Genomic DNA, 25,828 nt, shown 5'->3' with positions numbered 1-25,828 from the left:
TACGCTAGACTCACTTGGCTACACTATGGTTCTTGCTAGGCTCCTCATGGTGGTAGGCCCTGGCCAGGCTGTTACTGGTGTATGTCAGGCCAACTCGGTACTGCTCCGTCTCCAAAACTGTTATCTCCAGCTGGCTTGACGCTCCACGTTCTGTGAAGTCCAACTCCGATACAGGATCCGCGACCGTTTCTGCGATCTGCGGGCAAAGAATTAATGAATTTTAGTCATGAATCTAGTATTTAACTGGATCTGGAGGGAAATGACCAAACGGGATAGTCTAATGTATCTTTCAGTAGGAGTAGCAGCAAAATAGCTATTATTGTTTGTGCTGGTCACAGTCTCACATTTTATTGTTTCCCCACCGTAAATTTAGTATGGATTATGGCGGGCAACAAATAAATTCGACAAATCATAGTGTTGTATTGCGTATCTATGGTTTGTCCCTTACGGAGGCACATGTATACCACTTCTACAGGATCCTACCTTCTATGGTTTTAGTACGCTTTTGATGAACTTGCGCCACAGAATAAATAATAGTACTAGGTACAGAAGGTTCACTCTCTAACAAAACGCGTCTAAGTATTTCAACAAATATTACCGCAAGGTGGCGCAAGCGCGAGCAGGTGTCCGTTTTACGACGGGTGATCGGTGATCACCTGATGCTTTCTATAGAAAATAGAGTGTCGGAGGTCTAGGTCCGGACTCGGACCGTTCTAGTGTGAGTCATTGAAAACCTGATTAATTTTTTTGCCGTTAATTCGAAACACTACGTCTTAGACTTTACATACTCGTAGGTATTTGATAGGTCTCTGTTTTTTTTACCCTTGTCGATCATCGATTGAGATACCTCTATGTACCTATTAATTTATATATTTAGGTATAGGTACCTGCAATAATATTATGTTACTCCTTGAAGACCGCAAAAATATTCGACACGCCCTTATGGCTCTACAATAGTTATTTATGATACAAGTGCGGAAAAGAGGGTATTCGAAACGAGTGGCGATAAATTAAAACACGACCGAAGGGAGGAGGAGGAGGAATTGTACTGTAAAAAATATTTAAAATTATTTACAGTACATATGGTCCTATTTTCCCGCACTAGTGCGTAAAATAGCACTTTCCGTGCGTATGTCAAAAGTTTAAAGGGCCATATGTACTGTAAAACGTTGTACGATACACGTGCGAATAGGTAATTCGCAACTCGTGTCGATTTAAAACACTCCCTTCGGTCGTGTTTTAATTTATCACCACTAGTTTCGAATTTCCTCTTTTGCACTTGTATCGTAAATAACTATAGCGGCCTTCGTTGTGTAACATATTATTGCAGGTGACTGTCCATCTACGTTATCATTTATACTTAGGCATTGACGCTGACGGCTTATTAACCAGACAATACAGATCATTACAGTCCCAGTTTCTGATACTTATCAGTGTAATCGTATTGCTCAGAGGCGGTGCGTAAAGACCTTTCAAAGACGCCTCTATTTGTCCCCAACAGGGCTGCCAGTACATACATTTTGATTATACTCGTACCGTCGGGTGACAAGCAAAAGTTAAGCAACATCATTGAAATTATTGGACAATAAACCGTGTTACAAGTGTAATAAAGTACATTGTTATTTACTTTTATGATAGTACTTAGTGAGTTTTGCTTGTCACCCGACGAAACGATCTAGTGCCTGAAATTATACAAAATTCGATTGCATTATACGAGTACAAAATAAAATAACGATTAATTTTAATACGTTTTTTTTACTGGCGAATTTCGGTTTTGCGGCAATTCAAATTGCGGAATCTTTCTCATTTACTCCAATGAAGGCGTAATAAGAGTGACAGAGAAAGATGTCCGCAATTTGGAAACTTGGTTTTTCGCGGTAGTATTGGTACACTGTTTTTCGAAGCATTGTCAGTAGTTTGACATCGGTGTTTTTTTCGTATTCAATTTTGCCGGTTGACCAACTATACGTAATAGATACAAAAAAAACAACGGGTTGCACTCCGGGAGTGCCGGCAGAAGTGAAAACTCAATGACATTGTAACAGTTTTTCGATCAGGTGTCCGTCTTACGTCTTACGAATCTTATGCTCATGTGACCTGTCGCGAGTTTAAAATTTTTTCCCCATCACAAAAAATGTACAGCGCTGCTACAGAAGTTTTCACTTCAAAAATTCAATCATACGAATTTGGTATCCAATTGTACGACCTGGCAGCCCTGGTCCCCAAGTCTCTATTTGTCTATAAATAGACCCTTCTTTGTTTGCGAACACTGTGATCGAGTTGCCTGAATTAAATTAAATGTCATCAAACACTTAATTAAGTCGTATTTTACTTGAATCTTGTTAAAATAAATAATTCTCGAATTTAAACTGCCGCGATACACGGCCGTCGTGAACGCTGCTCGCACTGTTGGTGCTTGAGAAAGGAGACCTAGGCTCTCCGAAACATGTCGTGCGAGTGACTAAAAACAAGTGAGTCTAAACCGTAAAATTATTAAATGTTTAAATAATACTGCTACATTTTTAACAACACGACAAACAGGCTTTGTTTAAAATTAAACTACATAAAAAGTTGTGTTTCATTAAAAACTTACGGTGGATTCTATGTCACTAAGGAAAATGTACAAGTAATTTTCTTTTACTTTGAAACGGGCACTACGAGTGAACCTGACGGATAAAATTCCAACTTAAGTAATCTTTGCTTTAAAGAGTTTAAAGTATAAATTATATCTCATCTCCGCATCATCATCATACTGTTCTGGCCGGTTTCGACTACGGCGACTTTTTAATACTGATTATTGAGACTATTGAGAGCGACGTTCGTGAACTCTTAATTAGAGCCACCCCACTTTTATTTACCCCGGCTACACACGTTAACGACAAATCGTTGTCGATTATCGTAACGATTTGTCATACACACGGTAGATAAAACTGCGCTAATCGGACTGCACAGTTTAATCGCTACGATTTATAGTTACGTGTGTAGCTGGCATTAGCGTCTCCCGTGCGTCGTCGTCTAGTCTACTCTATGGCTGCTGCTCGACGTAACGTTGGAGCAGCTGCGCGGCGACGCTATTTTCCATAGCGCTGACTGAAAATGCGCTAGTGTGGGGTGGCTGCCAGGTGGCTGACAACTGATTTTAGCAGCAAATGTACGGCCACATTCACTGCAAGTCAGCACTCCTCCGAGAAAAGAATCCGTCTCATCATCACAGGCCTTTCCGTCTATTGCAGACGATTTGCATTGCTGTTTAGACAACGGGTTTGGTGACGTGAAGGCCAATGCGTGAGCGGCACGACCTCCCACATTTTTGGCAGAGAAAGCTCATGCCACCCGAGGTTCAATTCCCGGTTTGCTTTCTGCGACACCTTCTATCTAAAGCATTACACCAGGCTTGGTCGCATAGCCTTCTCCCCTTCACAACACGCTTGCGCCTTCCTTCATGGTCTTCAGCTAAGGTTTCCCAGGCATGGGAAATGTCCAGCCATCCAACCTATCCATCCATCCATCTCCATCTCTAAGCAAATAAAATTGCATCTCTGTATAATTAGTGCATCTCAAAGCAGTTATATAACATTCTACGTCGCTTTAAATTCCCTCTAATTCACCGTAGCATGGAGCTTATTTATTTATGAGCGAAGAAGCCAAAGGCTTCCGCTATCAAGTTATGCTGAAACTCAACATGGTGTAAAATGCGAGCTTAAATATTAAGCTTCGTGCGTAGTGATGTACCGCCGCCGGGGACATTCGGAATATAGACAGTTAAAGATAAGATAAAGATATATTTTTAAAAGATAAAATATATTTCATTGGAAAATAACCAAAAATTAAAGCAATCATAATAACCTTACATAGTTACTTAAATATAATGTACAATAATGGTTTAGAAAATGTCGCATTGATGATAAAAAGGTAGAATTATTATTACAAATATAAAATTCTTTATTTCTTTAAAATACCATGATTTAGCGGATGGAGCCGCCCGGTAAGCAAACAATTACTTGTGTTGGGAAGTTTTCTTTTAATAAAAAGTCAATGTTTTCTGACAAGAAGGGCTAGAGTCAGTCTTGCTTAGGGTTGCCATATGGAAGAATTAAATGTCCTGATAAAAATCCTGACATCACCCTAAAAATCCGGACATTTCTTGTAGCAGAGATTTGGCGTAGCTTGAACGACGCCCTGGCGGCGCGCTGCTCTCTGCGGTGTACTGTATCGTGGATCTACTGTTCCCTTTCCCTTCGCCCGATCTCGGAGCCCCCTCCCCGGGCGCGCATTTTATTTTTATAAGGTCATTCCTAAAAATCCGGACACATGCCAAGTCCGGCCGCCATCCGGACAAAGGGTCAAAAATCCGGACATGTCCGGACAAATCCGGATGTATGGCAACCCTAGTCTTGCTAGATACTGGAGCTAGAGTTGCTGACAAAAAAGTAGTTTAGAAGACAAAATTTCTCACAGGGACAAGACTACAGTATTGCCAGCAAGAAGGAAACTTGAAGGTATGTTAACTATTACAGGCAACTTTGAAACTGTCAGAAGACCGACGCTAACATTACGTAATTAATGTCATTAACGAGTCTATTTGTCATTAACGAGCAATTACATTTTTTTAAAGTGTTATATTGCTAACATTACGAGTATGTAAACTTAATGTTGTACCTACTGTATGTTTTTACGCCAAATAATTTTTTTCTTAAAAAAAAAACTTTTGTTTTTCTTCTTATAAATAAATATTCTATTCTATTTCTACGTACCTAATTTTTTCATGGTTACCTAATTCACTAAAGCGTACTAGGATACGGAAACTGCTTACTCGGCGGGCCCTATGGTTGTTTGCCATTCACGTAGTATAGAAAAATCAAATACAACACTAATGGATGATTTCCAATATTTCAAGGTAATATTGTAGGTACTTACACACCTGTGTCAAGCAAAGGTAAAGTTAACTTATAGTCGCACCAAACAAAATCTGCAGCGGATTTGATAGCCCACGCAGTGTAAGTGTTATGTATACGTCATAATTTTAAGTTTGACGTTTAAAATGACACTTGCACTGCGTGGGCTATCAAGATCGCTGCAGACTTTTTACGGTCTGACTATAATTTCATTCGTGTTCTTTAATACTGTACCTATAGCGTTATCATTTTTATAAAATTTTGACTGTACTCTGTAGCCTTATTATTTCTCTTTTTAGCTGTTTAAGATAAAGAGCTTTTTTTAATACTTAGGTAGTAATTAGAGGATTCGTGTCTAAGTGAGATACTAGGCACCGGTATAGCTACCAAATGTTTAGCAATGAGCCAATGATGCATTATTTGAACACAACATCCGACAACATTAAAAATATTGATAATGACCTGACATTCTTTTTTTTTTTTTTTGTTATTGTGAATCAAGAAACAAACGGTCATTTACATTAATGCGTAATGGTTTAACATTGCATCTTAAGGTTAGACCTACAGTTTCCTTAATTCATTCTACTCTGAATTAATAAAATGGCTGACTAAAAATGCCTTTTATGATATGTCAGTATAATAATGATTTAATTGTAATATAATTTTATATTTTATTTATTTGCATATTTGAATGGAGTTGATTTTTTCTATACTGTTTTATTCTATTTTAAGTGATGAATATTATTTTAATGAATTGTAATTATAATTATATATATTAACTACCCTTTTGACATGTAAAAATTATAATTTTTTTGAATAAAATTATATGATATGATATGATATTATTTATATGAAAGTTCCCGGGAACATTCGCAATGGCACATCACTACACGTACGCGGCGATTAACCGGCAAGTTGGCGAAGTTTCGGGCCAGTGCTTTTGTTATATTAACTATTAATATTTAATTAATGAGTGTCCGCCTCCACGGGCAAGTTCAACTGTCCGAACTAAGAGCGTTTTCACATTCTCCGATCCGATACCGGACGTATAGTTAGTTTTTCTTAGCATCTTATCTTATCTTATTGTTTTCGGTGGCCCTTGCGGATACACTTCGACCCATAGGGATCTTTTGTGTAACTACCCCCTAGAGAAGAGCTTTTCCCACCATATCCATTTTTTAGCATTAGAAAAAAGATAAACAATCTTGATGTTTCTTTTAATTGAAAATTTAAAAATAAGTCACGGCAAATATATGTAACAATTATGAATGTAGTACAATCATTTATATTCTTTTGCATTCATAAATAATAGTTGCTGATTTTTTAAAAGCGTTTTCAGTTAAAAGCCATGTTAAGATCGTTTACCTTTCTAATGCTAAAAAAACGAACTATATGATCCTACAGGCCGCGGGGCGGTCACGCACACTACAACAAACATTATGCATACACAATACACATACGCACACAGACAAATATTATCGGTCCGACAGTTGACGGGGACTCAAATTATCGGAAGCGCCCTTCTGATATCGGATGTCGGAAGGTGCTTATGAGAAAAAGAGCTGCAGAAGATTGCCATATGGCATCAATTCCGCCTTTTTAGTAATAATGATTTATTGAATGAATAAATAAATAAATACAGAAAAACAAATATGTCTTAAGGGGCCCACAGATTACCAGTTCGCCGGACCAGTGCCGGATGTAGACATTTGCCGCCCGTAGGCTATGCCGATTTTGCCGCCCCTATCCGCCTTGCTTATAGGTTTTTAAAGTACTTTCATGTCAAAGGCGTTTAATTTTGTAGTACAACACACCATAGCCATATTAAAATGCATATAAGGTGACGTCACTAATGTCACATTCTAGATACACTCTTTATATTTGCCTGATCCGCTGGGTTTTGGCCATTGAGAATCAAGGTGAGGCATTGGCAGTCAGGCTGGATATAGCTAAGGAGTTCGGTCGGGTCTGGCATTGAGTCTGCTCGAGAGACAATACAAATGGATCGCTAGCTAATTTAACCGGTAGACGCATATGAGCCGTATAGAAGACGGAAGCTGCTGCGATACCGTGGACATTACCGCTGGCGTTCTACTAGGTTCTGTGCTATCATTGAATGATATGGTCAGATGGGTCACAATAAAGTATAGTTAGTTATACGAAAACGCGAGTGTAGAGAGCGCGAAATTTTTTCAAGAAAATAGTAGGTAGGTACATTTTTAGGGTTCCGTACTTCAAAAGGAAAAAAACGGAACCCATAACACCACGAAGATACAAGAATCGACGACCATCCCAAATTTACAATGTAGTCAGATGGGTCACAAATAATGTAGGTACTTAAATGAAAACGCGAGCGTAGCGAGCGCGAATATTTTTCGAGAAAATGGTAGGTACTTATTTAGGGTTCCGTACTTCAAAAAGGTGACATGACAGAGGGCGGCAAAATCGACAAATTATGCTTGTTATTTAAATATTACAAATAAATTTTGGTCTACCCTATCTGAACAGCACATAAAATATTTTTTTGACCCAAATTTGCCGCCCCCTAAAATCTGCCGCCCTAGGCTTCAGCCTACTCAGCCTAGTGGTAAATCCGGCACTGCGCCGGACGATATCAGCCTGTCAATTGTTCGGAGTTGTCAAATTTTGCGTTTAACTGACAGGCCGCTATCGTCCAGCGAACTGGTAATCCACTTGGGCTCATTTACATTTTACTTCCATCCGACATCCGATCTCGGATCGGGCAATGTGAAAACGCTCTTACGATGTGCCTCGAGGGGCAACTACAAGTTTTACTATTTTATTCGCTGTCCTAGTTTTATCTTTAGTTATTCAGTTAGGGCGGGGTATGCGAATCTTTTAGTAATTAGTTATAAATGTGAATTGTTCTAGTTAGCTTTTGTTAAATATGTGGGGTAACTTTTAAAGTTTGAGTTTTTGGTATTTAAACTAGTGACACCGTTTATTGAAACAAACTTTAAAAATATATTTATTGATTTTTTATACCACATCGGTTGCAAACAAGCATACGGCCCGCCTGATCGTAAGAAGTCACCGTAGCCTATGGACGCTTGCAACTCCAGAGATAATTGTATTTAATATTCATTCCGATTTTACTAAGTTGATCTTACTTGTATTTTTGTATATAAGCGCTTAGGCGGTGAAACGCTGGTAGCCTAGAGGTAAGAGCCTGCGACTTTCAGTCAGAAGATCGCGGGTTCGAACCCCGGGTCGTAGCAATGAGTTTTTCGGAACTTATGTACGAAATATCAATCGATCGCTTTTTGGTGAAGGAATTTAAAACATCGTGAGGAAACAAGCTATGTAGATCGCATCAGTTAGCCCTAGGGAGTGCTCCCGGTACTGGTTTTCTATACAAATACAGTACCGGAACCGGGAATTCCCGATTCTCGCCATACAAACTCAGTACCGGGAGCATTCCCTTGTTAGCCCAATACATCGTTTTCCACTTCTGGAGCATTCCACGGGCTGTCCCGTACAAACGCATTTTATTTCCTGTGTTGCGGCTTTTTTTCGGCATTAAGGTATGCGATTATGTTTCTGTGCATATTTTTGAACATTTTTCATAGAAAAGAAAACTCTTGTACCTGCAAATCGCGTTTGTACAGTCGACGTCAAAGATATGTTTACACTTTTCGCCTTATTACAAAGGAGTAAGGTGCAAAATTGTAAACATAACTTTGACGTCGGGACAAACGGTAGATAATTTCATGGAATGCTCCATCTTTACCTTCGTAATCCCTCTTTGTATTCATCCCATTAATTATCATCATAAATAATAAACACGCACACGGAACGATGATGATAAAACGTGGAATTTCCCAAAAGCTAAAAGTTAAAATGGATGCTTAAATTTTGATTTAAATTTCACGCCGATCCGTCTATATTATCGAAATAAAGCGACTCAAATTACTTTTGTGCATAATTCAGGATTTCGGGATGTTAGTTTATTTTTACATCGATAATGGTGTATGAAAGTGTACAAATAAATGTGTGTGTGTGTGTGTGTGTGTGTGTGAATATCATTTGATGTTTACCAGTCGCTTTTCGGTGAAGGAAAACATCGCGAGGAAACCGTGCTAATCCCAATAAGGCCTAGTTTATCCTCTGGGTTGGAAGGTCAGATGGCAGTCGCTTTCGTGAAAAGTAGTGCCTACGCCAATTCTTGGGATTATTTGCCAAGCGGACCCCAGGCTCCCATGAGCCGTGGCAAAATGCCGGGACAACGCGAGGAAGATGATGAATGCTGTATGAAAGTGTATAAGGATGACTCACGCTAGACCGGGCCGGGCCGGGCCGGAGCTTCTGGCGCTCCGTTATCTATGGAAAGCACCACGTGACCAGCGACCCACCCCGAGGGTTAACAAATTATACACCTAAACCCTCCTCAAGAATCACTCTATTGATAGGTGAAAACCGCATGAATTTCCGTTCAATAGTTTTTGAGATTATCGCGAACATACATACACACAAACAAAGAGACGCGGCGGGGGACTTTGTTTTATATATGTAGTGATAATATTTTTAAGTAAATAAAAGAAGTATCTGAAGATAATGTCAAAAGTTTTGTCTCTCCAATTTCAGACACACACAAAAAAAACAATGAGGTGAAATTTGTAAGTGTACGAATAGGTACATTATTTTATGTAGGTAGAGCTTTTTTCATCGTCAACATTTCCTATATTTAAATTCTTGAAAATTTGGAGTTGAAACTCTAGGTCCATGGGGTCCCAGCGCGCATAAATTGTTCGCAGAAATCGGGAAGCGTCTGATTGACGTAACTGGTGACCGAAGAGCTGGCGGCTACCTCGCACAACGTATCAGCATTGCGATACAACGAGGGAATGCCGCCAGCATCCTTGGTATAATGCCTCAGGGGCCTATTTCAGATTTAAGCTAGTTATTAAATTCGTTCCAAAACCGTTATATTATTTAGTTCATTAAAAAACCGGTTAATTGATGGAACGCGAACCAACAAATTACGTTCTCTCTCCTAATCGGTATGAAGAGGGAACGGAACTTTATGGTTCGCAAGGAACGATATAATACTTACCGGTTACTCTTGGCTTTCGGAGACTCTCGGTTCCGCTCCCGGGCGAATGAACGAAACCGGTTTGACGATTGAGAACGGTTTCCGAGCCCTGGCCTCGAGGGGCAACTACAAGTTTTAATATTTTATTCGCTGTCCTAGTTTTATCTTTAGTTATTCAGTTAGGGCGGGGTATGCGAATATTTTAGTAATTAGTTATAAATGTGAATTGTTCTAGTTAGCTTTTGTTAAATATTTGGGGTAACTTTTAAAGTTTGGGTTTTTGGAATTTAAACTAGTGACACCGTTTATTGAACCCAACTTGTATAATATAGTTATTGAATAGTTGTGTTTAAATTTCATTTCGTTTTTACTAAGTTGATACTATTTTTATAAACTTACTTGTATTTTTGTGTATAAACGCCTAGGCGGTGAAACGCTGGTAGCCTAGCGGTAAGAGCCTGCGACCTTCAATCGGAAGGTCGCGGGTTCGAACCCCGGCTCATAGCGATGAGTTTTTCGCTTATGTACGAAATATCATTCGATCGCTTTTTGGTGAAGGAATTTAAAACATCGTGAGGAAACAAGCTATGTAGATCGCATCAGTTAGCCCTGGGGAGTGCTCCCGGTACTGGTTTTCTATACAAATACAGTACCGGAACCGGGAATTCCCGATTCTCGCCACACAAACACAGTACCGGGAGCATTCCCTAGTTAGCCCAATACATCGTTTTCCATATCTGGAGCATTCCACGGGCTATCCCGTACAAACGCATTTTATTTCCTGTGTTGCGGCTTTTTTTCGGCATTTAAAGCATGCGATTATTTTTCTGTGCATATTTTTGAACGTTTTTCATAGAAAAGAAAACTCTTATACCTGCAAATCGCGATTATATACAGTCGACGTCAAAAATATGTTTACACTTATCGCCTTATTACAAAGGAGTAAGGTGCAAAAGTGTAAACATAACTTTGACGTCGACTGTACGGGACAAACGGTAGATAATTTCATGGAATGCTCCATCTTTACCTTCGTAATCCCTCTTTGTATTCATCCCATTAATTATCATCATAAATAATAAACACGCACACGGAACGTTGATGATTAAACGTGGAATTTCCCAAAAGCTAAAAGTTAAAATGGATGCTTAAATTTTGATTTAAATTTCACGCCGATCCGTCTATATTATCGAAATAAAGCGACTCAAATTACTTTTGTGCATAATTCAGGATTTCGGGATGTTAGTTTATTTTTACATCGATAAATCTGTATGAGAGTGTACAAACAAATGTGTGTGTGTGTGTGTGTGAATATCATTTGATGTTTACCAGTCGCTTTTCGGTGAAGGAAAACATCGCGAGGAAACCGTGCTAATCCCAATAAGGCCTAGTTTATCCTCTGGGTTGGAAGGTCAGATGGCAGTCGCTTTCGTAAAAAGTAGTGCCTACGCCAATTCTTGGGATTATTTGCCAAGCGGACCCCAGGCTCCCATGAGCCGTGGCAAAATGCCGGGACAACGCGAGGAAGATGATGAATGCTGTATGAAAATGTATAAGGATGGCCGTGGCCGGGCCGAAGCTTCTGGCGCTCCGTTATCTATGGAAAGCACCACGTGACCAGCGCCCCACCCCGGGGGTTAACAAATTATACACCTAAACCCTCCTCAAGAATCACTCTATTGATAGGTGAAAACCGCATGAAAATCCGTTCAGTACCTAGTTTATGAGTTAATCGCGAACACACAAACAGACAGACGTGGCGGGGGACTTTGTTTTTTATATGTAGTGATAATATTTTTAAGTAAATAAAAGAAGTATCTGAAGATAATGTCAAAAGGCTTGTCTCTCCAATTTCAGACACACAAAAAAACAATAAGGTGAAATTTGTAAGTGTACAAATAGGTACATTATTTTATGTAGGTAGAGCTTTTTTCATCGTCAACATTTCCTATATTTAAATTCTTGAAAATTTGGAGTTGAAGCTCTATGTCCATGGGGTCCCAGCGCGCTTAAATTGTTCGCAGAAATCGGGAAGCGTCTGGTTGACGTAACTGGTGACCGAAGAGTTGGCGGCTACCTCGCACAACGTATCAGCATTGCGATACAACGAGGGAATGCCGCCAGCATCCTTGCTACAATGCCTCAGGGACCCAAGTATTTTAGATTTAAGCTAGTTATTAATTTCGTTTAGTAACCACTGTATATACGAGTATATATATTGTATGTAAATAAATGATTTAAAAAATCCTTGACTAAACTCCAAAAATAATTGAATTATTCAATTAGTTGACCTTTTGACTTTTCCGCTATACGATTGTCCTTATAAAATTTAATAAGCCGTACACATTCGGAACTTTCACAATAGAAAATTGTTAGCGATTTTTAGCAAATTGCCTCTCGCCGAAACTTTGACTCTTAATGAACTTGAAAGTGAAATTGGAAGCTGAATTTTATGAGGGTTGAGTATTGATTGGTTGATGAATGTTCGCGGCCATTTTGGAGTTAAGAGCCCTTCAACGTGCACACTAGCGCCGCAGCTAAATAATCGTGATTATTTAAATTTAACGAAAGATATTGAAAAAAGGGGGCCGCTACGTACTGTATTGTGTATTTACGTACCTTTTGAATACATCAAACCAGTTATTATGTTGCTGATTTCGTCGATCTAGGACTCGGAGTAAATATCTATGGAGTAGAGACGCGCACTAATTTCTATCTGAATAATTCTGTCGTTTTTGGCGCGGGGGACGAGGTAACGCACACAAATAATGTTAACACTAATGCATTTTTAGCATACGTCGCTACACACGCACACGACAAAATTATCAAACACTAGCAAAAACTATATTCACACAAGTACAAGAACAAACACAGACAACCCTGTCCGTGAACGAGATGACGTCAGTTCTAAGTAAACCTAGGTAGTGCGAGGGACGCGTCGATAATATTGTCGATAAAATTGACATTGAATTTTAATTTCTGCTTTTATCAATTATAATAATAATACAATATCAAGTCTTTGTACCAGCATTTTACTAACTTTCAATTTTTGTATTGTTTAGATGTTATTTCTAATAGTTTGTCAATTTGTTTAGGGCCAATCTTGCAAGCTGATATAGAATGATTTTTTATTATCAGTTCATTAGTTAATATTTTACATGTTGGTTTACTTCTGAAAGCAATGCAATATACTATCGAGCATGCAGATCTGCATGATGACAGAGATGGAACGCGGCCATAGGATGTCATTTAAGGGATATTGAGTAGAGGATAATTAGTATATATATCGGCGGTAGATCGTAAAATCGGGCATATCGAGATATTCCTAGGCATATCATGAAACGCCGCCATTTAATAATCTGCCTTTTGCATTTTTTGCCACTGCTAGTGCTGCATTCTATGTGGCATTTGGAGCAGAATGCGTAGATACTAGGTAGGTACTAAAATCATACGCTACCCAAACACGTACTATAAGTAGGATGTCAAGCCATTTCAATGGTTATCATTTGCTAAAATTTAGGACATCCTACTTATTCGATATGCCTAAATGTTGAGGTTTGAACGGTATGGCTGGTGGTCACTAGTCAGATCATGACATGCCGGCGTTTCATGATCTGCTTAGGAATATCACACCTTGAAGTTAGCACGATATGGCTGGTGGTCACTAGGCAGATCATCATCTGCCTAGGAATATCACACCTTGAGGTTTGTACGATATGGCTGGTGTTCGCTAGTCATCATGACCATCTGTATATTATTCATTATGTTTATATCGATTTTACCGATATTGGTTTTTATAGTGTCCCATCACTAATATTGGTACGGTGATACCAGAGTAATAAATTAAAAGTGCCTATTTATGGAAAGTGACAGCCGTAAATACCTTAAATTAATAATATATTTGACATGTTAAATAAAAATATATAGCTGGTCAAGCAAATCTTGTCAGTAAAAAAGGCGCGAAATTCTAATTTTCTATAGAACGATATCCCTTCCCGCCTACATTTTTCAAATTTGCCGCCTTTTTCTACTGACAAGATCTGCTTGACCAGCTATATGTAGAAACTAAAGGAAAAATTAATTTTCAAAAAATAGTCTATCGGTAATTTTACGTTATTTAGGGGTTGTGCACAAATCACGCGAGATGGTTTCGACTACTTTTTGATCCCCCGTCCCCCTTTTCTTTATTCTTATAGATCTATTAATTTGATTAAATAGATTAGGTTGATATGAAACTAAGGTGTTATATGAAAATAATGTGTTACATAAATTATATAACAAAAAGCATAGCAAATAGGGCATATTACTGCAATGTTCTGCCGCCAGAGTGTAGCACTAAGCTAGCTAGTAAATTTTCTCTTTTCACTTTATCCCTCAAATATGCAATAGTGATAGAGAGGTTAGATAACGAAATTTAAATTTTCTTGTTCCGCGGCGGACCCCCAGATTGTGATGGATTGTGGTAGTCGCGCCCCCTACGCAGAGTTTCGCATAATATTTCCTATTAGAAATTCTACTCGTACCTAATTAATACTTAGAAAGTCTTATTTAGAATTACCCTAAATTAGATCGAATATCATATCACTGGTATCACTGTCGGATTGACAATGTTTTTTAGTTATTTGCAAAATTAATGCACTATTTGATAATATTTAGATGTAATAGTACTTAAATATGATAAGAAACGTGTTCTTTTTGTAGACTAGACGTTTCCGATCTCATTATGCATGAGAAAATGCTGCAAATCGGCATTTTCGGCTCCTATCATTCCGCTTAGACTGACGTTTGCTGAATGGCGTATGACGTGTGGCAACTAGTTTTATATAACCTCCTTGACCGGCGGCCGCGATCTTTTTGCAGAGGGGAACGCCTGTTAATGGCCGCTCCATAGATATTTACTCCGAGATCTAGGAACTTAAAACTAAAACGGCCGTTTTAACTTTGAACGCATAGATTGACAAATCCAGCAACATAAAAACTAGTTTGATCTACTTATTCAAAAGGTACTTAAATAACTACACAATACAGTACGTAGCGGCCCTCTTTTTTCAATATCTTTCGTTAAATTTGAATAATCACGATTATTTAACTGTGGCGCTAGTGTGCACGTTGAAGGGCTCTTAACACGTTCGCGGACGCTCAGTCACACCAGTTGGACACCTAAATTTTGTATGGAAATATTGGGACTGTTATAGCATTCCTGTCACTACAAATATATCTTTTAGGTTTGTATATGACGCGTAATGCTATGCAAGGCGAATGCTATGCAATCCGCGTCAATATGAAGTATATTTTTTATACGCTATGTGACAACAAATGCTATACAATTCGGATGCATAAGCATGTCTGTCACATGACGTAGTCAAGATGGGATTTTATATGACATCGCATGTTATAGCATTCATACATCGTGCTCGATGGACTTGATGGCTGAGACTTCTGACTTCCTAACGGCGCGATTTTTGCTCTAAAGACTCATTTGCTGACCTCTTCAAACAATTTTCTTCTTCTGTTTTGTTCCCTCTTTGCTTATCATTGTAATATTGAGTCCATCTCATACATGCCCCATGCCAAGCACGTTCGCTGTTCATTCGACCTCAAATTATGTGATACTACCTACAAATTATGCGTTGGAGACCGGCTCTAATCTAAAGGCCCAGCCATGGGTCTCATAGCATGTTGTAGAGAGCCGAGTTGCAATGTTGAGCTCTCTTAAAATGAGAGGTTTGTTCTTCTAGCTGTCCAAGGTATACGCAGCATTTTACGCCAACACTACTTCTCAAAAGTGTCAATATGTACCGCATTACACTTTTTCAGTTCCCTGTAACGCACCGCCGCGTTAAGTTCTGGACGTAAAGCGTCCACCACTTTTCCTGCCAAGCGATGATTCACCCAACTTTATATTCTTTTTCGGATGCATCTGCGCCAAATACAAGGCATGAAATATACACAGAATGATACCACAAATGCGTGTCATAAGGTGCTTACCTTGTGGGAGGTGATCATCGAGCGCCAACAGGCTATAATTCACAATTATATGACCAAAACTATGACTAGTAACGTAATTATTTCAATAATAGGTATACACATTCATGCCTCACTTTTTCACATTAATCGTTATCAAAATTTTACTGTAGTGTAATTAACAGCAAGTAAACACGTTTGTTTATTAAAACACAATGAAAAACTTAAAGAAATTGTAAGAAAAACATTAATTACGATTTTATAAAAATACGTCAATATCGCTATCGCGCACGAAATTGACCCAAATTACATGTGTCCACTCCCAGACGCACCTGCCGGGCTACTAAGGGCGCTGCCATACAAAGACGAATGCTATAGCATCCGCGTCACAGAAAGGGGGGCCAATTTGGAGACGTCACAGGATAATTTTTAACTTCGATAAAACTATGTAATATGGCAGTACGCATTATTTGACTCTGGTGACTGGTAGGGGAAAAGTTGATGAATAATATTATACTGTGGTTAAGCGGATTGATAAGCATTTCAACGAAGAAATTTAAAAAGAATAACGGATGCAATAGCAGGCGCGTCACCAGGAGGAGTACAAAAACGGATGCTATGCAATCCGCGTCCGCGAACGTGTTAAATACAGTTTGTCCAAAAAATAAGTGCATTTCCGTTGCCAGGGAGGTTTTGGGATTATACTGAGCAAGTTTTACTAATAGGACCAACCCCAAAATCGCGAAAAAGAAATTTACCCTCTCAGAGAAAATGGTCCAGCCAAAATGTATGAAACAGCCAAATTTTATTTCGCGATTTCGGGGTTGGTCCCATATCAAAAGTTGCTCAGTATAATCCTAAAGCCTTCCTGGCAACGAGAATGTACCTACTTATTTTTTTGCCACCGTGTATAGTGCTTTGCAAGAATTGCAAGACGCTTGTGTATAGTATACAACTTGCAAAACCAGTACGGAAATCGTTTTAGTATTTTTGTGCGCATAATGTTAGATATGTCGGCGGCCGATCGTAAGATCAGGCATATCGTGAAATTCCTAGGCATATCGTTCCCTGAGGAGACGACGAGTCTATTTCTAGGCAGTTTGCCCTTCGGGCATCTGAAGCAACCTAACGAACCTATCCTACCTATATATTGGTTTAATGTGACTATCGTCAAAACATTACACAGGAACATTACGATCTGCCTGATCTTACGATCGGCCGCCGACAGATACAAAAAGTCTTTTGTTCAGGACACTGCATTTTTAACTCTCCGTTCATCCCGTTGCATTAAATAGCAGTAGTTCTAATAGTTTCTGTATTGAGAGATGTAAGTCCATTCGCTTTTGTTTCGTTGTTTTCTCAAATTAAAAATAATAATTTAGGTTCTATACAAAGATTCAAATTATAAATAGATAAAATTGTATGGTGGGCCTTAGGAAGATAATGTATGTATTTGGATAAACGCGCGTTCCATATTCGGATTTTTTAATATAACGTAATTGCAGACTCAATACTTATTTTCGCTAAAATAATTGATAAATTAACTACGTCCACATCACTAGACTTTGATAAATATGAATCATGGATTGCATCAAACTGAGAATCAGGAAGCAGAAATAAATTTATATCTCGTCGTCATTTTTTCAAACCCCACGAAACTCCTAGCTTGAGCAGTAAAACCTCAAAAGAAAACATCGTCGTATTTATTAAAGAAAGTTGCAAACTCCCACCGGTATCGGAAACCAAACGCAATTCCCCACAGCATTCATTAGAGCAGCGCTGCGTTTCGTTCCGTGCTTCGTTTTTCTGCGTTTCGTTTTGCTCAGTGTTTTGTTTTGCTTCTTGGCCAGTGGGCGCGGATAACGGCGATCTGCGGTGGCTTAGGTGTACCAGAACCGGGTAAGCGACTTTATAATTTTTACAGTACATTTAGTGCTACATTGCGACACCGGTGTTATAATAAGCACATTACGTAACTACGTCGAAAATTTAAAGGGCCATATGTACTGTAAAACGTTGTACGATACACGAATTGTTACGAATTTACTATTTTTCGCACTTGTATCGTAAATAACTATTGTCTGCATGGCTACCAAGTCTTTCCGCTAATCGTACAAAGAGAAATTGGCGTGACATGATATATTATAGCTCCTCTACACAATGGCCCAGCGCCAGCCACTCCAAGGGACGCAGCCATGCGGTAGAATGAGTTAGCAATATCACTTGCTCTCTCTAACGCATTAATGCGTCCCTTGGAGTGGCCGGCGCTGGGCTATCGTGTAGAGGAGCCATTAAGAGGCGCAAGTTTGGGCAAGATGACGTGTCTAATGCTTAAAGACATTCTCTGTCATTTAGGTTACTTTAAGCAGGCCACTGACGAGCCTTCCAAATGGATGCCGTTACAATGGATTCATCCAAATGGACGGCATCCTAATATTAAACATTGTACGTTTTTGACATTCACGGACCGATTTTGGATTGCAGCCACGCTATTTGGACTGTTGGAAGGCTCGTCAGTGGCCACCTTTAATGATCAAAACTAGTTTTTATGGGTCGAAACACATGGGTGACAGTTGTGGTCTTTAAGCTTCTTTTACTGAATACCTACTTAGTGCTGAATCCGTCCCTCTCAATCCCGTGGTATTAATAAGACGGTTGTTTTATCAGATGGATAAAAAAATACGCCCGCAGGACATTAAATTCAAATTTAAGAGTTATTCTGATACTGGCTAATTCACTCACTCAAACACTTATCAAAACCAATTAGGTTTTATCTCGTAAAACTACTCAAGAAAGAAATCCTAACTTTATTTTAGCACTTTATAAAATTTGAGTTTAATTTACATTAAAAAGCTGATTTATTTTATCGTTTCATTGAATGGATTTTCTTTACCCAAGATTTAGAGTTTAAGTACTTTAAGGGCCACTTGCACCATCCCACTAACCCGGGCTTAAGCGGTTAAACCGTTAACCCAGTCTCAAATTGTACTGGTTACCATTGTAACTCCAGGTTTAACCGGTTAGCCCGGGGTTGGTGGAATGGTGCTATGGCGGTCAGCAAAATATAATCAGCGCGTGTCGATAGCTTAGTATAGATTAGAGCACGCGCTGATTCAGTTGAGACATTGTATGTGTCGCCGCAGATTATAAAGATAACAAGATGTACACGGTGTAACATAAGTAAACCGAATAATTTTAACAGCGTATTCCTGATCATATTTAGAGACAAAAATGTCCTATAAACTTTTTTTTTAAAACGCCTAGTTTCAGAGATAATATTAATTTAAAAATAAATAACTTTTTGTTGTTACATAATGTAAAAGGCTTTTTTGATGTTAATGTTGCTGCTATGGGACGTAGTCTAAATATCCTTATTGATAGGCAAAAAGTGACAAGTAACACTTTGCAAAAAGAAGGTTTTACAAAAAAAAAATGTAAAAATCAATTTTAAGTAACAAGTTTACCAATAAAATTTATTTTTTATGTACAAATACATTCAAAAAATTGAAAAAACAAAACAAAAAAAAATTTTTATTTTGGCGAAGTTGACCTAAACTCATATTACATTTTTTCCTTCTTTTGACCTCAGAAATGCGTGGTTAAAATTATTCGGTTTCCTCATGTTACACCGTGTATAAAACGCTCAGGTATGATTGAATAAATTAGTCTAAGATTACCACTCAACGGTGTCTTTAGTCACCCAACTCAGTTCCTGTAAAGTGGTGACACCGACGTGATAAATGGCTAAACTTGGACCTATGGCGGTCAGCAAAATATACTAAGCTATCGACACGCACTGGTTATATTTTGCTGACCGCCATAGGTGCAAGTGGCGCTAAGTGTTTAGATACCCATTTACCACGTTCTAGTGGTACACAGCCGCGCTGTTGAAATAACTGAAATCTCTCGAAATGAAAAAAGGCCGCCGTAAATATTTTCGTGCTGCGTTTTTATTTTCGATCGCTGCGCCTAAAAAATACCTAGGTACTTGTGCAGGGGTTATTGCATTTTCTTTTATAAAAGTACGTGATAAAATACCTGCTAGTATGTTTGAAGGGGCCCACAGATTACCAGTTCGCCGGACGATTTCAGACTGTCAGTTAAACGCAAAAGGTGACAGTTCCGAACAACTGACTGGCGGATATCCGCCAACTTCCGCCGAACCAGCGAACTTGTCATCTGTGGGCCCTTTAAGAGGGAATTGGAAACCGCTAAACCCCTAACCGAAATGGAGCTTCATAGAAAAAGTACCGTTATTTCGTTAGGATCGCAAAGCGAATCCCTCCCTTTCCTCTTAAGCGATCTCAACTGATCGCTACTGACCTAATGTTCGTCCAGTATTTGACCACTACTGACCTTATGTTCGTCCAGAATCCAAGTGATGTTTGGGGCAGGGTAAGCTTCGTCAACTGTGCAGCTCGCTTTTATGACGTCACCGCGCGCGTAGTTACCACGGGACACCATGATGCGCGGCGCGCGAAATGGCGGGTCTGTAAAAGTAACATTTTATTAACTACCGTAAAATGGGGTGAGTAGGGACAAAACTGACATTCAAACCTCGGTAACATTTTATTTTTACATTTTATGCAAACTTAATTTTATTAATAAATGTTCCGGCCGTTTGTATTTTAGTTTTTTTATGATTTTAGGTAGTTCCATTTCACAATAAACACAAAATCCCTCTTCAACCCGTAGTCCTTCGTAGTTGGGGTGAGATGGGATTTCATACAAAAGATGATTTTGAAATGTTGTTGAATCGATTTTTTTTATTATGAATATTACTACAGCTCCATTGGTAATAGGAATACATTATTTAGGTAGCAGTAGCCTTTAAAAATCATATCTCACCCCTCATCTCCCCATTCATAACCCGACTCTCCTCGCAATCCCTACTCACCCCATTTTACGGTATATAATAACTTATACCACTGTGCCCTTACCATGAGATTAACGTGGCCAATGTGGCCATATTTATGCTTATGGTTGCGTTTGATCGGTAGCATACTTTGTAACTTGTAACATTTTTGGGTGGACGACATCGGGAACATTGCGGGCACTTCTGGATGATATTAGCTCAGGACCGGGGCAAGAGGCGTACTAGAAGAGAGGCCTATGCTCAGCAGTGGGCGATAAAGGGCTGATATGATGATGATGATGAAGATTTTTGGAGGTATAGTGAAAAACGATTAAATCACAACCATATTAACTTAGATTGACGACAGGTACGAGTATATCGAATGTGTAGAGTTAATAAATACATTTATATGAAAATTGTGAAATTACGTTAACAATAAAAGTCAACGGTTTATTAATAATTGGACATTTAATGGGATTAATAAAATAAGTTGGCTAATGTGGATATCAAGTACTCATAAAACTGCGACGCCATTTCCATAAAGATGACGCGAAGTAAAAAGTTTTTAATGAAATCTAAAGCTAGTTTTAATGGTTTGCAATGAAGTTTGGGCATTTGCCTATTTTCATAATTCAAAAAGACATTTATTATTATTTTAGAATATGAATGTGCCAGAATAGGTAGTGCTTAGTGAGGAAACTATTATAAAAGAGCGACACATTAGCAAATACTTCACGCTAGATTCGCTAGAAGAACGTGAGACGACGATTGCCATCGTCGGCTTAAGTCGCAAACCTCGGAACTCCTCCGGGGGAGTTACGAGGTTTACGACTTTAAGTGTTGTTGTCCAAGGTAGCAATTACTAATTTCCTTGAAATGGCGTTACGAGGTTTGTGACTTAAGCGGACGCACTGCTTTACTGTGGCAGCGTACTAGTTGCGTTGATGCGGACGGTTTCACCCTTCTACTAGTTGTAGTTTTACTTACTACGATAGTTAATGGTGCTGACCGAATGTCCGTGTGGAACAGAGGAGCGTTAGCTGAAACTTCGCACTGATAGTCCCCGCTGAGCCGCCTGTTGAGGTTTGATATGCGGACCTAATGCTCGTAGTGTTACTCACCTACGACAGTTAGTGGTGCTGACCGAATATCCGTGGGGAACAGAGGAGCGTCAGCTGAAACCTCGCACTGATAGTCCCCGCTGAGACGCCTGTTGAGGTTCACTATGCAAACCTGGTGCTCGTAGTGTTACTTACCTACGACAGTTAGTGGTGCTGACCGAATGTCCGTGTGGAACAGAGGAGCGTCAGCAGAAACCTCGCACTGATAGTCCCCGCTGAGACGCCTGTTGAGGTTCACTATGCGGACTTGGTGCTCATCTGACTGCGTGAGCTGCAATAGAGAAATATGTTTTACAATGGGGAAATAATAAAACTGCATAATGTTCAAATTTATCATTTGATTGGTTTATATCAATGCAATATTTGCATCTAAACTTACTTGAAATCAGCTGTCAGATATGAATATGGCAGTTGAAGAATGAGGAAGTTAATGATTTTGAAAGACGGGCAAGTAACGGTAAACAAGATCGACAGAGCGTGAGAGCGATGTGTGTGGGAGATGACATGTAATACTTACATTGACGGACGCTTTGGGTAGAGAGAACACCATAGCGGGCGGCAGCTCGCGCGGCCCGAAGCGGTAGAACTCTGTCTCCGCGCGGTAAAAGCGGATGCTATACAACGCAGCGTCTTCCAAGTCATATGGCTTACAGCCGGAGAAACGGAGATCGACCGCGATGAGTGTAGGAAACAAGCAATACTTACATCGACAGATGCCGCTGGTAGAGGGAACACCACTGTAGGCGGCAGCTCGCGCCGCACTAAGCGGTAGAACTCTGTCTCCGCGCGGTACCAGCGAATGCTATAGAGCGCGACGTATGGCTTGCAGTCGGTGAGACCGAGACAGGGATTAGTGAAAGATAACTTACTACCGTCCAATGATAGTAACAAATGACGGATACTCACATCGACGGAAGCTCCGGGCAGAGGGAACACCATAGTAGGCGGCAGCTCGCGCGGTACGAAGCGGTAGAACTCTGTCTCCGCGCGGTACCAGCGGATGCTATACAACGCAGCGCCCTCTAAATCGTATGAGCAGCGTAGGACCGCCGCTTGGCCTTCACCGGAGAGAACAGCGCGAGGAACTGAGATGGAGAGGTTGCGGAGCGACCACACTCCTCCTGAAACAATAAAATATCCATCTTAGGCTCACTTGCACCATTCCACTAACCCGGGGTTAACCGGTTAAAGCTGGAGTTGCTATGGTTACCAGTACAATTTGACACTGGATTAACGGTATGACCGCTTTAATAAAATATCCATCTTAATGACCTAATTAATTCAATTACTAACACTACATTATTAAAACTTTTTGGGAAATAGAGACCCGTTAACGTTACATCGCAATTGATGTGTTCTACAGTCGTTAGGCGGACGCCACTACCGTGACAGTTACACAGTTAATAGCAACTGACAGTAATAATACAGGGTGATTCATGAGACGTGAGCAGGACTAATCCTGCACACTCAGTAACTGATAATTGATCGACCGTCGTAGTTAGGTGAAGCAACCACACTTTTTCCTATTTTTTTACTTTTTGGTGAGGGCAAATTTAATTCTCTACAATCATAGTCACCCTACAAGACCTCATTAATAAACATAAAACTCCTTTCACCGTAATGACAGCATTTTGATTACGAAAAAATAAACTGTAAATTTTGAGTGAGATACGACTTTTCAAAAGTAACCAGGCCGTGATGACATTTAATTTGACACAGAATATCGGTAGTTTAGTATTTTATTTTAGGGTGACCATGCATGTCGTAAATAAATTAATAACTTTTTTTCAACGCGACTAGAAAATTCACGTTAACCTCGCTAATACTGATACGAAGCAGTTCCTTATAATTCACGAAATGCGCAGTGTTAATCCTGCTCATGTCTCCTGAATCACCCTGTATATTGTACATATTTTGGCAGAGTGGTATATATTTCCTTCCCTACAGGTTATGTAGAAAGGTCACTAATCACACCTGCCCTCGGGAATTCACGGACAGACGAACACACCGAGGGAGTTCACTTTATCTCCCAGTATATAGGTTATTGCTATATATAAAAATTGTGGCAGTTGAGAGGTTCAGTAGGCGTATTATGTCGTGCTTATCACTAAACCTTATAAAACAAAGCCCTCCGCCGCGTCTGTCTGTTTGTGTCATACACTAGGAATCCTCTAGACCGAGTTTAGAGCAATTATTTAATGCAACCGATGATGCCAAAAATGCGGGGGTGCGCGGGACGAGGTGAGCGAAATCCCGTGCCGTGATTGGTCCGTTCAAAGACACGGACGTCACACAAAGACACTTTCGACTCGAACATGGAGTAAAATTACCGTATGCGTGGCAGAGCAACTCAACTCTCAACACGCACTCTAGCGCCTTGAAAATAGAGGCGTTTCCGATATTTGTGAGCACCTTCGCCGCTCCGATGTATCTGATGATCTGGCGACTGTACATATCTCGAATATGTACAGTCTCGAGTATGTATGTATGTGTGTGTGTGTTCTTATAACCCGGCAACCTTCAAATCAAGAGTGAACAGGCACCTTCTGGGCGAGCTCGCTCCATCGTAGGCCACGTCTACGCCTCGGCTAGTCTGTGGCCATGAGTAAGCCCATTCATAATAAAAAAAAAAAAGTGAAAATCTTACAAAGCAGCAGCAACCTCATTATTATGTCATCTTACCCAAGCATCTTTTCCTCAATGTTATCTACGGAACCCTCCATCTAAACATTGTTTGGAAGCGGCGCTCCCTAGGGCCGTAACAAGCCAAAAATCCGCCCAAACTTGAGAGGATATCACCAACTAATTTGAAAATATATACCTTATCTATTTGCGCTCCGAAAAACTCCGCGTTTAACGAAATCACAAGTTGGTGATTTAACTTTTTAGAGATTTTTCGTTGTTTATTAGGGTTCCGTACTCAAAGGATAAACGGGATCCTATTACTAAGACTCCACTGTCCACCGTATGTCCGTCTGCCACCAGGCTGTATCTCATGAACCATGATAACTAGACAGTTGGAATTCTCACAGATGATGTATTATTTCTGTTGCCGCTATAACAACAAATACCTACCAAAAACAGAATAAAATACATATTTAAGTGTGGCTCACATACAACAAACGTGATTTTTTCCCGTCTTTTGCGTACCTAATGGTACAGAACCCTCCGTGCGCGAGGCCGACTCGCGCTTGACCGGTTTTTAGAGATTTTTCGTTGTTCATCGTTCAGGTTCATTACTAAAGTCGTAAGTCAATTTCTCGCTCGTAACAAGTTTGTCTTTGTTATATATTGATCGTTAATATGATCGAGTGTAATTAGATTGTGTCTGAGATGCTGAGGGCTTACTGCGAACCACATTCAACGTTTTGCTTCTCTGTCGCACTTGTAAATTTGATCGTAAGTGTGACAGGGAGGCAACACGTCGGTTCGCGGTAGACCCTCTGGCGCCTAAACAGGGCTATTGCGGTGCTATTACAGTGTATTACAGTGCGGGCATTTTTCTCTATCACTCTTATTACGCCTTCATATAGGAGTAAAAGAGAAAGATTCCCGCAATTTGCGAATTTTGGTTTTCGCGGTAGCCCCTCAGGAACACAATTCGAACGTTAAATGTCTATTATTGGCATGTGAAGCATAATGTTGTTATCAATATGTAAGCATGATCGAGAGATGTATTTATGGGAGAATTATTTCAAAATACTGGTCTTTTGGGCACCGTAACTTACGTAGGCAAACACTAAAGTATGGTTTATTTAGTTAATTAATGATTTTAAACATTCTTCCTATCGTATCTTGTCTGAGGAAATAAATAACGTATGGATATTTTTTTCTTTTATGTATGGATATTAAAATTAAAAATATTTTACGTATGGATATTAAAAGTGTTAAAACGAAACCAAATAGACATCCGATGGTCGATGGGGTCGAAGAGTGCTCGAGT

At 39.6% G+C, this 25,828-nt stretch overlaps 1 protein-coding gene across 2 annotated transcripts in view; it reads right to left on the bottom strand.

Moving 5' to 3' along the window:
- Positions 1 to 25,828, bottom strand: part of LOC134675558 (uncharacterized) — a 411,257-nt gene that overhangs the window by 3,438 nt on the left and 381,991 nt on the right. The window contains exons 2-5 of one of the 2 annotated variants that reach the window (XM_063533837.1): positions 22,792 to 23,006; positions 22,021 to 22,156; positions 20,266 to 20,399; positions 15 to 196 (exon numbers count right to left, since the gene is read on the bottom strand). In XM_063533837.1, the coding sequence (XP_063389907.1) occupies positions 15 to 196; positions 20,266 to 20,399; positions 22,021 to 22,156; positions 22,792 to 23,006 (667 nt within the window). Of the gene's footprint in view, positions 1 to 14; positions 197 to 20,265; positions 20,400 to 22,020; positions 22,157 to 22,402; positions 22,523 to 22,791; positions 23,007 to 25,828 lie in introns of those variants that run through there. The other variant, XM_063533836.1, reaches the window with a different exon arrangement.

Source organism: Cydia fagiglandana, chromosome 22, assembly GCF_963556715.1.
Source record: "Cydia fagiglandana chromosome 22, ilCydFagi1.1, whole genome shotgun sequence".
NCBI lineage: Eukaryota > Metazoa > Arthropoda > Insecta > Lepidoptera > Tortricidae > Cydia > Cydia fagiglandana.
The sequence above is the reverse complement of the archived record's forward strand: the minus strand, read 5'-3'. Positions and strand labels throughout refer to the sequence as shown.